The following is a 14,869-nucleotide window of genomic DNA, read 5'->3' on the forward strand; positions in this document are numbered from 1 at the left end:
CCTGTTTGGTCTCTGTCTGTTTTGTTAGGTTTGTTGTCCATATGTTTCTTTGGATCCTGTTTTGTTTTACGTTGAAATTAATTATTTGCATTTTTGTCCACCTCTACCTCCAAGTTCCACAACCGTGACACAAGACAAATTTTGTACATTTCCACTGGGGGCTTGATTAAAAAGAAAACTCCAGATTTAGGTTCCCAGGGGCTTTAATCTATAGGGAAAAAACTACAGTTGGCAGTGGTTACCAACTTTGCTGCTGGTAGTGCATTCACACAGACTTTGGATTCAACCCTGATCCACCCCATTTGATCCAACTACTTAATGATTCCATAAGTCCTTGAGTTGCTGAATGGGTTATGCTAGATTTTGGGTTGAAGTTGGATCAACAAAGAAGGTAGTGCTCCAGGAGGAGGGTTGGAGACCACTAGTCTGTAGATTTTCAGAACAGTACAATAAAAGATGCCAGACAGCATTAAATGTCTCAATGAGAGTATTCAATCTTTTTCCAGTTTGAGGAATTAGAAGTAGTTTAATTGTGTAACATGGTTGAAACAGGGTGTCTTGATCCTGAGGTACTTGAGCATGCATTATGATCAGTCAGCATACATAATAAGTGACTAGCCAAGCTGCCAAGGTCTGACATCACGTGACCTCCACTCACAAAAATGCCAGAGGCAGGTATTCAGAGGTAGGCATACAAGTTGAAAAACCATCTGTGAAGAACAGTACACGATTCTCCCAATACACCCGGATCCATATAGTTATTTTGCATTCATTTGCTTCAGTTGTGACATACAGTCATATATAAAGATCTGAACAGTATGCTCAGTATGTTCTTTGTAAAGGTTTTGTTAACTTAGTTCTACTTGAGGGGGGAAAAAGCAAACATTGCACAGCCTACATGTGCCTACTTTACATTGGTACCACATAAATGATTAAAAAACAAGAAATATTATATTGCATTTCCAATCAACCAATATGGATGCACAATTTACATTTTATTTGTGTCTTCATTGGTAATAATCCGATCATCAAGGTCCGACCACAGTGATGGCGCTAAAGCCAAGTCTAAATAGAGCCTATATGACGGTACAGGTCGGGTAAAGCATTTAAGAAGAACAGCTTCTAAACCCTAGACAAATACAGAAATATGTGTCAACGACCCTGATTTGTAGTGGCGCTCTCTAACTGTACCTCTTGTTCTCAGCTCCTTGCAATATGAGGGCTTGCTTCTCTTCTTCTAAGTCCGGCCTCTCCCGAGCCACAACAATACCCAGCAGTTGGTCCTGCATACCTTCGGGAGTGATCATGAAGTTCAGAAGTGTAACCTGGAATGTGTGAATTAGACATGATTATTATTTAGTAGACATATTTTTAATGGGTAGCTAATATGAGTGATGTTGCCTCCTCATTTGCTTGTGTTATTAGTGATACATAAACCACAATGTCATGCAAAAAACTATCTGAAAGATTCTGACAACTGCCATTAAGACATTTTAAGACATTAAACATTTTAAGTAAGATTTCAGGCTGCAGTGATACAGATTGTCAATATTTTTATTATTAGGGATGTCCTGATCTGGTCCAGTGGATCTGGTGTGCTGAATAAATTCAGTATATTCTGGCTATTTTAGTTTATTTGTGTTTAAGCTCTTACATTGTCTAGACACCATTGATGTCCTTATAGGCAAGTTTATTCACTTGATGGCTGTCTTTGCAATGTCCTCAGGTGTTTCCAGTCACACAAGACACAAGACCAGGCTTCTAGGGTTAAGAACTGGAAAGACCAAAATTCTCCAAACTAAAGGTCACATTTTAAATCACTATTCAAATCTGACAATAGCTTTTATATTAATAGCTTTTATTGCATTTGGATCAATAATGCACAAAAAAAAATAATTTTGTTTTGTTTTTTTGGCTTGTTCTTGCTACTGCACTTGAGCAGATCGCCACATCGACTAGGACTTTCTCCACTAGTGCCACAATATCATTGGTCCTCTTTCACTCACGATGTTACCAGCAAGCCAGAGTGCTACGAGAACTGAAGTTCATATTTCAACCAATGGCCGATCTCCTCATATAAAACGTCTCTGGCATTCACGGCCCACAGCAGTGAGGAGCATTCTCAGAAGAACAGTTTAGAGCCTGCAGTCCGAACTATTTTACAGTGGAAAATCAGTGATCCACGCGTGTCGACTATGTTTGATTTGCATTTCCCCAAGACGTTTGTCTATTTACTGCTGTTTTTGCCCACAGTGTTTTGTCATACAACAAAGATTTTCGATTATATACATATGGGATAATACACTCCCGCTATGTCTTGAATTGTGGCTGGTTAGAAGCTAAACTATAATGGAAATGCTTCATTTTGCCAAGATAAGTACCGTACACCTTCCTCTGATAGAAATCCAATAACAAACAACAGATAACAGTCCCGAGCGTGTCCCACTACTACTGCACACACACGTCACATACAAAGTGATTTGACTGTGGTGTTTTAAAGGAGCTGGGAGCTGATTGGTCAGGGAGAAGAGTCAGACTGGATAATAAGATATTAAACACACTATAAAGCATTTTAAGAAAAGTCTCTACTAAACTAAATCAATCAGTCCAGAATGGATCATCATAGAAACTGCTACTAAAAATAAAGTGATTTTACCTCAGTATTAATAAACAGCTCATTTGATCTGTACTGTGTGGCTGGACTGACAGGAAGTGGCTGTTTACTTGGATAGTCCATTGTTAGCTATTGAGGTGTTCTTGGAAGGACTTTTCTCCCTAGACAAAGGAACACCTCACATTTTATACTCTACTACATGTCATATGTTGTTGGACTGTTTCCATATATAGGATGTCACTGTCTAACCCATGAGGGGGTTAAATCAACCCCCACCATTGCTTAACATACATAGTACACATGAAGACACAGCTGAATCGACTCAACTCCATACCATTCCTTCAGGTCTGTAAACACTCGCATAGCTAATGAACATACTACAGTATTTATTTCTTTCCTTTTCTAATTTTACCCATTTCCTCCCCAATTTGGAACACCAATACTCCCACCCACTTCAATGCCCTCTGGATGGTCTTTCGCAGATGCTCACCTGGCATTCAACTGAATGCCTATTAAAATCAACTGAACTCTAACCTTACCTATTTAGAGTTAACCCTAAGGGTTAGGTTTAAGGTGTAGCTTAAGGTTAGGGGACCGATTAGGTTTTAGGGTTAATTTTAAGGGTAAGCTTACAGTTAGGTGTAGGGTTACATTCAAAAGACAATAACTTACATTCAACTTCGAGTTCAGTTGCATTTCATATTCAGCTGAATGTTAGCAGAATGTCAGGTGAGCATCTACGAGGCATTTATAATGGACCATGCCAGTACAGTGATACAGACTATGTCCAATCAAGCACGCTAACTGGCCTACTGTGCCTGTGCTCTCCTAAAACACTACGAAGCAATTTTCAACTAGCCGCCTTGCATCAGGAACCCATCTCAAAACTGGCTCAGCTGAACGATTTAATCAAATGTCAAGTAATCAAAGAAACAAAGAGCATGACTGTCATCTCCATCACGACTGTCCATAAAGTAATGCCGTAAACACAAATCTTGGATAATTGCCTCGCCATTATCTGAAAGTTGTTTTTTTTATCACTTGGGAGAAATCAAACCCTCATTATTGTTGTTACAGTGGCGTTTGAAATGGAACATGATTGATTAAGCCAAGCATGACATGCAGGCACCCTTCGCTGCGGAGGAGCTGAAACAGCTTGCAAGCAGACGTCAATGAAAAGGTTCATTCATTTGCTGTGATTATTACTTACACCTCCTGCTGGAGAACAAAATAAAAGGAGAACTGGCAATGGAAACCGCTCTCAAAGTGCTGTGAATACACAGCGCTGAGAATTGGAGAATTGTAAGATCCGCTCTCTTGGCTTCCTGCAGAATGAAAAAAAAAAACTATATAGCTGAGGAGTGCATCATTTGTGGTCAAAGACCCTCATGTGAATATTGTGAATGCTGATAAAGAGGAGTCATTCAAGCAACATTTCATAAGATTGCCACTGCCTGACTAGAGAAAACTACAGAATACTTGAGCGCGCCCAATTTGTTGTAAAGGCTTCTTATCGGCGGTAGATGATGATAGAGACAGCTCACTGCAAGAAATAGCTCCACTTTGGCTCTGCATCTGTTTGATGGGGGGAATCTGATTTATGAGGTGCGCGTACGCACACACAGCCACACCTGTCCCCTGCAGCTGTGCGTCGCCGCTTCCACCAAGAACATCCAACAATTAGGCAAAATAGATCAGCATGATCTGGCTTGCTGCTCCATTACAACCATCAGAGGAAACTAATGCTTAACCAGCCTTAACTTTCACCCAAGCGTTTCCTAAATAAAACCTTTTGTAATTACTTAGCCTGCAGGCGCATTCTCCTGAATGGTTCTCAGTTAGCTTTCCACAACTTGTCCTGCAATTGCAAAGTTTACCAAGCTTCAATCTCATTGCATTCTAGGCTTACATGTTACATGAGGCCACCTTTGTAACTCCACATCGCTGTTGTACAGTTAGACATTGCAACTGACATTCATTAATGGTTAGTTTCTGACCACAGTTGCACTCCACTTCCCACTGTAAAAGCACTTGGACCAGCACAACACACACTACCATGCCACTCCAATGCCAACGTTTATGCAGGGAATAATCCACTTCTCAAATAATACCCAGGTCAACAGTGTGGTCAAAAAATAGACCTTTCTCACAAACAGAGGCTTCTTTCTGGTCAAGAGGTTCCACTCCAAACAACATTTTATACTTACAGTGTTTAGCTGATGCTCTTATTCAAAGTGACTTGCCTAAGAACCAAGCTTCACAGCTAGGAGAATTTACCCAACCAGCACCAGCTGTCATATGGATGTCGTTCTTTGGACTGAATCTGGTTGGCCCATCATGGACTTTATTTAGCATTTATTTAGCGAAGAATTGGGCTGTGTTTAGTCTAACCCACATCTAGCCTTTTTCTTTAGTCTTTTTTGGACTAAAAATAATATAGCAATGCAAATAATTTGCTAAAAACATTGTATACAAACCCAAACTAGTCCTTCTGAACACCTTCTGAATCGCTGCTGCTCAAAAACATCTTGGAAAAGGAAGAGACTAGTGAAATGATCAGTTTTGATGTCTGTTTTTGCAGCTATGAAGAACAGCCGCCAAAAGCAGTATGCTTAATTCAGAAGTAGAGGGATGTCTTTTAATGATATGATATGAAAAATGTCTTTTCACCATTTACTCTCCAACCAAATATCCACGTTGTTAAGCTGTCATGCAACACTGTCCTTTCAACAAGTTTTTGCTGGCTGGGTAGTATTCAAATTCTTGCCCAAGGGCTCTTACTGGTAAATTGTGGTATGCAAGCTTGCTTGGCTGGAGAATCAAACCGTAGCCTACAATAGGGAAGGCTGTGTTGCTACCCACTACACCAACCTTGGTAAAAGTGATACATCATTGAAGCACAAGCACTAAAATACATGTTTTTCATTTTCATGTCTTCCCGAGCAATAAATATCCAAAATCCCAAACTAAGCACCTGTAGACAGATTACCTAGTTCATATACTCATTTCTACCAGAAGACTCTGGTTGTATGAGTTCAAGAAATTATATTGGAGAGAACAATGTTTACAGGATTTGAGTCTTCTTGCAACAATGTATCCCAGTGCTGTCACATTGCCTCAGGTAATGGAGCGGGTAAACCAAGCCACACAAATGATATAAAAGAAAACGTAACTCATCAGACCAGGTGACCACCTTCCACTGCTTTAAGGCCCAGTTCTAACACCTGTGTGCTCATTGAAAGTGCTTTCAGTGGTAAGCAGGGGATAGTGTTAGCACTCTGACCCTGTATGTTGTGACACATTCCTTCCATCCCCAAAAGAAAAGAATTCTATGAGCCAAAGTAGCTCTTTTGGTAATTTGGGACAGATGGAATAACCTTCATTGCTCTAGAGCTCTGATGACCTTGGGTACCCAAGGTACCGCTGTGTTGTGGTTTGTGGTGGTAGGTATTCACCACTGATGACCAGGAGCACCCCACGAACCTTGCAGTTCCAGAGATATAATGGGGCCATAATGATTTGGTCCCTGTCAACGTTGCTCAGATCTTCTCACCCAAACATTTCTCCCACATCCAACATGTTAACTACAAGAATGGTTAATAGGTAGTTTGCTTACTATCTAATATTATCTAATATATTGCCATTGTTATGAGATCATCAGTGTTACATCCGTAAGTGGTCATAATGCTTCATCTGACCGTTGGACATATGAGGTACAGCAGGACTTCACACACAGACCAACAAGCCAGGGGTTTCTAATAAAGAGGCCAGTGAGTGTGTTTGATAAGGGATACCAACTACAGATGTTAGGGCACCAAAAATGAGTCAAACTTTTGTTGCTTTGAAAGTAATAAGAGATAACCATAGCGAGTGAGCCCCCATGATAATCTGGGGTAGCAATCTTTTTCTCTTTTATCTAGTGTATGGCGAGGGAGCCAAATGACAGTATCTTAGCCTTAAGTGATTTTGCGGCACTTGTGCTGCCTTTTTGTCTCTAATTCTATGTTCTGGTTCAGAGTTGTCTGCCTTTCATCATAAGATAAAATCATAGCTATCTGAATTTGGACAGCAAAGATGAGCAAGCACAGAAAGAGCATCTGCAGATGTGTATGTGTGTGTGTGTGTGTGTGTGTGTGTGTGTTTATGTGTATCTGAAAGGAATGTGGTGTATTGTATTCTACTTCAGTCCCTGAATAACAGTATTCAGTAGTGTCTTGCCATGGTAGAGTTTTGAGGGGTTTACTTGGCTTTGAACATTGCAATGTGGGATTTGCATGTAGAAAGTATGGACAGCTGTCGGTTATGCAGAAATATGCACAGCTGTATGCTTGTTTCTTTACATTACAAAGTGGGGGTTCTTGACACTAGAGGGGATTTAAAGAATTTCTTTGGATGAGGCTCTTGTTCAGGAGTCAAGTAAATAAAGAGCTCATCTGCAACAGGGACATACAAAGAATACACTACAAAAGCCTGGTCTTGTTTTAAACCTATGTTAATGTGTTGTCAATCACCCAAAGCTGACCATGCAGCGAAATTTTAAAAAGAAATGTGTAACTGAAATCTTTGACACTAAAAAACAAAAGCCGTTTAACTGTGTCTGTCTGTGATCAGGACAAAATAATTAGTTCTTGCATGTCTTCACTGTAAAGCTAGGAATCTGAAAGAATAATGTCTAAACAGAAGGTGCACTGTGAGGTCTAGTGGTTTGCTGGTGCAAGTCAAAACTATCAAAGCCAGGAGCCCTAAACAGAACGACAGTTTTGGGTTTGTAGTATGTATATCAGTCCTGAGAACTGAGGACTTGTGATATGTGTGATATGATGTCCTGTGGCTCAATGACATTATCAACTCTTTCATATCCAGGGCCTGATTCACATGTTTTAATAAAGAATTTCTTCTTAGATGGGCACTTTTCTTAACTTCACGCTTAAGAAAAAAAGTTATATTATAAGTTAAGATATATTTGATATCTTAACAATAATCTTCTGATTTTTCTTAACCTTACTTGGATCAACCGGTATTCTAAAAAAATATGTTTATATATACATTTTGTAAACTTATGATTGCCTCACATTTGAGTTCAATAAGTCAGACTCTAAAATGAGAAAAAAAAACAGCTTAAATAGCTAAACTACTAGAATCAATGTTTAATTTAACTGGATCAAAAATGGAAGTTGCTTATAAAGTACTGTGAGTGTTGAATGTGGAAAACATTTACATTGATTTTGTGTTTTCTTAGGGAAGCTTTTGTAAACCTGGACCATGATTGTAATTGGTTCAAGTCCCAAACAGCACAAATGTTATGGGTTTTATGTTTTGAATGTTTTTACTAAAAAGCTGGGAATTTTAAAGAAAACTGTGGCTGTGAGATTCTGTATATTGCTGGTCCTATCAAAGGCAGGAGGTGATGGGTTCCAAACAAGACAGCTGTTTTGCATTTTTATGTATGTATGCCAATCCTGAGAACTTAAAATGTTTAGCTAAAGGCTTTGTACAACAAAAAATAATTTTTGAAATGATATGGTATGTGTGTGCTCATCTCAGATCCCTGGGATTTGTTTTTGGTAATGCAGAAATATCTACATCTGCGTGTATATGTTATGGAGACCCACCTTTTCTGAGGCTCCTGGAAATTGTTTGGTAATAATGTAGAAATGTGCACAGCTGTGTGTGTGTGTGTGTGTGTGTGTTATGGAGCTCCACCTTGACCGAGGTTCCTGGGATTTCTTTGGTGGTAAATGTAAAAATTTGCACAGCTGTGTGTGCCTGCTATGAAGACCCACCTTGACAGGGATTTCTGGGATTTGTTTAGAGGTAATATGCACAGCTTCGCATGTGTATGTATCTGTGTGTGTGTGTGTTGTGGAGACCCACCTTGACTGATGTTTCTGGTAGATAGTGTGGGTTGCGTAGCTTGGTTGTGATGTAAAAGCGAAAATTCGGTGCATACTCCAAGGTGGAATCTCCAAGGCGAATACATACACTTCCACCTTGCTTAAAAGTCTGCTTCAACAGCAACGGCTCAAGAATGGGGTCCAGCTCTTCACCAACATTTTCCAGCAGCACTGAATTAGAAAGAACACACATATTATGGTGAGCCTGTAAAGTCTATAATGCTACACTGACCTACTTATGGGATAAAATATCTACATTTTATTTCACTATATAGTACTGAAAGGGGGTTCTTTGACTCCATTGCCCAACCATTGTTTTAAAAGGTTAATGTACAATATTGATAATGTTTCAGTCCTGTTTGTTTTTGTAGTTTACTTACCAGTTTGATGATAACTATGTGATATAACTGACAATGAATGAATGAGTAAATAAATAAATATCTTCATAGTTTATATTATACAGTGCCATACAAACAATTGAGCATCCCAGTCAAAATAATTACCTACTTAGCCAATAATTAGATCATTCAGGATCTAAAAAAGAAAAACATGGGCATATAGAAATATATTTTATTGTATCAGTCGACACAACATCATAAATTAGTCTTTAGATGTTTAGATCCTTTCAAAACTTCTAACCCTGATTTTTTTTGGTGAGGATGTGGTAAAAATGTTTCTTCTGATGTTTCTTTTATGAAGGTTATATTTGTGCAGGTGTTGCTCCACAGTAGAACAGTGTACCATCACTCCATAGTCTCTTTAATCTTTAAATGTTAAAGAGTTTGTTAGTTAATGTGTCAGAAGAGGAGGGTTGAAACTCTTCAATATAATGTACTCTCAACAGTTAGAAACCAAACTGTGGTGGGAATGCTCTGTTCTACCAGCAAGAGAACCACGCTCCTTCTTTTGGTTCTAAACCACCTCTGAATGGCACATTCATAACTGAGGAGGAGGCTAATGCTAACGCACACACTAAGTGATCTGACTGCAGAGTTGTAAAGGAGCTGGGAGCTGAAGGGTTTTAGAACTTGAGTTTAATTGAGTTTAGAACAGTCGTTGTTCTAAAGTTGCTTCAAACAAAGTAAATCAGTTAAAATTTTGGTGTGATTTTATAAACTAAAGCTACTAAAGATTGTACTGATGTTACTATTGTGGATTACCACTTCTTACCTAAGTTGTGGGACTGTATTCATAGAAACACAAAGATCAGAGCTGATTGGAATCTGCCAATAGTCAGCAGAGACTCGGATCAGATTGGGGTAAAAAAGTGTTTAAATGTGATGAATAGTTAAACCACCATAAAAACCACTATATGCAACTACGTATCTATAACAAAACATAAGGAAAGCTGGCATTGTGAAATGTCACATTAAAGAAATTTGTTCCACATATTATGTGTACTTATGTGTAAATTGGCTCCTTACTGACAAACATGCACTTAATCTTGACAGCAAGCTGTATGCCATCTTGACACCCTGGAATTTTCTTTCTCTCTTTTTCTCTCTCTCTCACACACACACTCCCAGATGCCAAGTCAAGCTCAAGGTGTGCAAAAACACCCACCTACCCACCCACCTGACCAAATAAGTGACAAAGGCAAGCATGATTCATAACAACAGCTATTTACTCAAAGGGTGCCGCCAGGCGCATGCTGTTGAGGTGGGAATTGGAGGACGACGACGACTTATCTTCGGGGCTAAAAACTTTGGGGATGCTGGGGGAGGACTCAAAAGAAAGCTCACCATGTCCGTCTTTCTTCTGCCTTTCCCTCTCAGGGACAGGACTGACAGGCAGGAGAGGATGAATTTGCATGCGCCTTCGTTTGTGTATTAGATTTCTCACCCTCGTACCAGGCTGCCCCAGAGGAGAGATGTGCGAAATTAGTCAGTGGATTGTGCTCGCGGGCAATGGCGCGGTGTGGAAATCTGGAAAACGAGCGTTCCATGTCGCCCTGAGGAGTGAAGCCGTGAGCTGGCGCCTCTCAACAGGTATCTGTAGCTCCAGCTCCTGCTTTGATCTCTGGTTTTGGGTTCGTGGGTGAAGGGAGACCCCTGGGGAGGGAGCGCGGTATTGCACCCCGGGGCGGAAATACCTGTTTACTTGCCTTCATGTAAGAGATGAGGGGGAGATTTGCCTGGTTAACTCATCAGAAGCCTTTTTCCCCCCCACTGGAGAGGATAACAAATGAAGTCAATGAGGGGTAATTGGTGCTGTAATGCAGACAAGCCGTGAATGATGCAATGTTGGAACAAGCACTGCAGCCTTAAGTTAAAGGAGTACAAATTCACACAGTTCTCTCCTTAACCTCATCAACTCTGTACTTCATCAGACAATGAATCTTCCTGTATTGTTATGTTATGGCACAAAAGATTTAATTAACCCGTAGGACCCATGAAAGCTGCAAAATCTGGGATGTCCCTGAAAATAAACTTTAAGAACATCATTATGGCATTATATTTGTCTGTTTATCCATTACAAAGATGCTCAAATATAAATTCAGGACAATATAACTGTTACGGTGAGTTTTTTAGTCAGATTTAGCCTTGAATTAAAACAATTCTTTGGTAAAAATGTTTGTGCGACTTAAGCTACAGAAATTACACACAGGGTCCATTTCCCTACCCTTGTCCAGTACACAAACAATACTGCTCCTTTTCTTTTCTATCTAACACGGATGGCTATAAGCTGAAATTTCTCACAATTTTATTTTGTCACTGCAACCTTATTATATTAACCATATTACACAACCTTATTAAAGTGGCCTCGGACTGCAAGTTCAAATCCCAAGCCACGCCGCATTACAATCAGCAGCCAGAGTCAGAGGAGGCACAATTGGCTCTGGCGCCCTCTTCCTTCGTCACATGTGTGGTTTTGGTCACTGTATGAGATACTATTACTGATAAAAAAATGGACAAAGGTATGGGGCATAGCTAAACCATAAACAATTTAATGCAAATTTGAAGCAAGAGGCCGATGAGTTTGGGGCGATATAAAACTACATAAACATAAAGAAGCAAACCTTAGACACTTGTCATTTACATTGACATTAGCTATTCATATTATATAACATTTGGTGCCCACTTGCAATACTGTAACTGTACACTGATGGACAATTATTATGCAGTAAATTACCTGGTGTGCCAAACTGAATGCAGTTCTCCAGGTTTCTCACGAAGTCTGTGTCGCTCAGCTTAATAACACGCAGGCTGTTGGCCTTCTCCATGTTCTTTACCCACTTGTTGGCCTGGCCCTGCGGGTCGATCATCAGCGGCCACCGCCTTGCGTTGCTACATGGGAGGGATGTTTGAGAAACATCTGAGACCAATGTATCTCATCACGTGCAATATCAGTCAAATCTGATGTTTATGTAGGAAATTAATTCCAGAACAAATGTTTTAAAAGTAAAAAAATACACAGTGCTGTGGAAAGTGACCTTCATTTATTGTCTTTAATTTCTAGTCAAAACTAAAGTAAAAACTAATTAATATATATATTTCTATTAATTAGCTACAGATATATTATACATTATATTCCATCCATCTCTTGGTGTTTAAATGAAGATCAAATGTTTACAATTTAAAAAAAGCCAAAGGTTTCCATGGGCTGTCCTAACTTTTATTTTTTTTACATGACTGTATGTGAATCTTTAAGCCTGTGAAAAAAGCAACCCAGTGGTGTAGGACTGCATCAGTGCAGTGTGCAGAGACCCTGCATAGTTATCCATATGTGTTATTTAATTAATTTGAGCTCTTCACATTCTAAAATGTGTGAAATGTTGAACTTCTACATGAGTAGGTCTGCCATAACTTTTGTACCAACGTTAGGCTGGTATTGTGAATACCAGCAACCTTTAAAAGACCATTTAAGGCTCTGTCACACTTTTACAGAGCAATATAAGGCTCCAGATATTGCGCTTACTTTGGGGACACAAACGCAGAAATATTATTGCATTGTTCTCAAGAATATCGCTTCTCCCTAGCACTTTTCCATTTGAGGACATAACTTTTCTCCAAAGAATATTTACAGTACTCATCCGTAACTTAATTAACTCCGATATAACACATTTCCAAGAATGGCTGTGCATTACCCAGCATCATCACAGAGGCTCCTAAATCAGCATTATATTGCTTTGCAAACATCAGAACACAGCAAGTATCACTAATAAACACTGTGAATAAATCTCTGTGAAAACACGTTTGCCCTTATTCCAGGTGTGAGATTAATGAAAACAGACCCCGAAATGAGCAAAAACCTGAGATAAATGGGAGTACCTAGCATAGGTACTGAATTGGAGTGGAAAGCTCCTGCAACTCCTGTCAAAGCAAACTGGGTGTATCCAGGCAAAGATAGTTTCCCCAGAGTACCCCAGCTGTCCCAATAAGTGCTTCATCCTTCAGACCAAACAGTGACTCTGGCAAGTTAACTGAATGATCAGACTGCATGTACCTGACTCTTCACCTGAAAATTAAACTAAAGAGCACTGGCATTTACACAGAAAGTGCTACACAGAACGTAAGGTCATTATTATCATAGCTCATTAGTCATAAGCGCGAGACAGAGAAGGTGCACTACAGTATATAGGTTGGGGATGCACACCTTGTTACATTTCCCATCCTCCAGCTACTGCTGTCTGCCTTGTTTGCCCTCCTTCCATTACTGAGTAGATTGATGTTTACATGTACTATAACTAGTTGCTACTATTATTATTATTATTATTATTATTATTATTTTATTATTATTACCACCCTTAACCATCATTACTTTTAAATTTCTACCATCACTACTATGATTATAGTATTTCTCATGTTACATTATGATTATATTACTATATCTGAGCAGAAGAACATTCCTATGTCTTGGTTTGGTGACCTTTTGTGCAGTGATCAATAATCTATAATAATAGTCTTGATCAGAGGAGGATGGGTCTCCCTTGTGAGTCTGGGGTTCTCCCAAGGTTTTTTTATCCAGCTCTAAAGGAGTTTTTACCTGCCATTTTTTGTGTTTTTATGTTTTTCATGTTTTGTTGATCTTTTGTTCCATTACTGGATGCAAAAAGCATTGTAAAATTTAATCTGAGCATTTTAAACCTGTTTATGCTTGTAAAAATACTGGATATCAGCACTGGCCCACACTTTTTATATCGCTGCACCCCTATTAGACCAAATCAGATTGCGATCGATTGATTGCATTCGATCAGCGGGTGGGGGCTTATTATATGTAGCGGTATATATCAACAAAACAAACTGAACTGACCCACTAGAGGGTGCTAGTACTTTCCTGAGTATAGTTATACTCCATCTGATAAAGTACAAGCATTTGTTCAATTCTTTACATGCATACCAACAGATATCACAGGACCAGTGGTGATAATGGTTAAATATTGTATTTTGGACCATAATGCCAAATGTAGCTAGAGTAGAGAATGGGTTGGATTAATGTTTTTCCCTGTTTTCCAGCTTCGTCATGCTGAACCCAGAAAGCAACAATGACCGTCCTTGGTTTGGAATGAACTTGGTCCATTTATAGAAGCGCCACTTACTACAGCAGCATTTTGTAGTTCTATTATCACTAACTGTAGTTAGGCCCCTTTTACCCTGTTCCTCAATGGTCAGAACCCACAGGACCAACCTACAGGATGACTTCAGTGTTCATTCTGAGCACTGCAGTGACACTGACTGACATGGTGGTGGTGTGTTAGTGTGTGTTGCGCTAGTTCGAGTGGATCAGACACAGCAATTTTCTGACTAGACTTGGCTCTCACTGTAAACAAAAATGACAAAGTTCATGTTGCTGGGCCAACTGATCTAAGTCTAAGCTCAGCTGAACTGTAATTCGCTTTAAATGACTTTTTTAAGCCCTTATTGTTGCCTGGTATTTCAAATAATTGGATTTGTGGTGGGCAGTTTTTTTTTTACTGGACTTGAGGCTACCAATTACTGGAGATCCTCCCTACCTCCCTTGTGTGGAAAACAGTATTAAATATCAATACTTTCCAAAGTATTGTATCAAAGTAGAAAATTCTGGTATTATAAAAACACTAGACTATAGCCCAACTTTTGTCAATCACTGCTTTTCATTCCGTTTCTACCTCATACATCATTTGGCAAGTTCTCAACCACAACATCTGCTGACCACATAGCATTTGGGTGGTTAGTCAATCTCAGCACAGTAGTGATATTGACACAGTGTGTATGAAGCTGGTTTGAGTGTTTTTGAAACCAGAATGTGTTAGTCACAGCAATACCTGAATTAATCAAAAAGGAAATATGCCAATCATATGGGTCACACACTTGCTCATTTAAAGCTCAGAGTGCTTGTTTAAATGACAAATAATTGCTGATTTGTGACAATGTAAACAAAC

The 14,869-nt window shown here is 39.3% G+C and overlaps 1 protein-coding gene across 1 annotated transcript in view; it reads right to left on the reverse strand.

Annotated features, from left to right (window-relative positions):
• dnah7 (dynein, axonemal, heavy chain 7) overlaps positions 1–14,869 on the reverse strand; it is a 160,696-nt gene that overhangs the window by 32,085 nt on the left and 113,742 nt on the right. The window contains exons 48-50 of the mRNA XM_072686501.1: positions 11,641–11,795; positions 8,489–8,679; positions 1,192–1,325 (exon numbers count right to left, since the gene is read on the reverse strand). Of these exons, the coding sequence (XP_072542602.1) occupies positions 1,192–1,325; positions 8,489–8,679; positions 11,641–11,795 (480 nt within the window). The remainder of the gene's footprint in view (positions 1–1,191; positions 1,326–8,488; positions 8,680–11,640; positions 11,796–14,869) is intronic.

Source organism: Salminus brasiliensis, chromosome 8 (assembly GCF_030463535.1).
Source record: "Salminus brasiliensis chromosome 8, fSalBra1.hap2, whole genome shotgun sequence".
Lineage (NCBI taxonomy): Eukaryota > Metazoa > Chordata > Actinopteri > Characiformes > Bryconidae > Salminus > Salminus brasiliensis.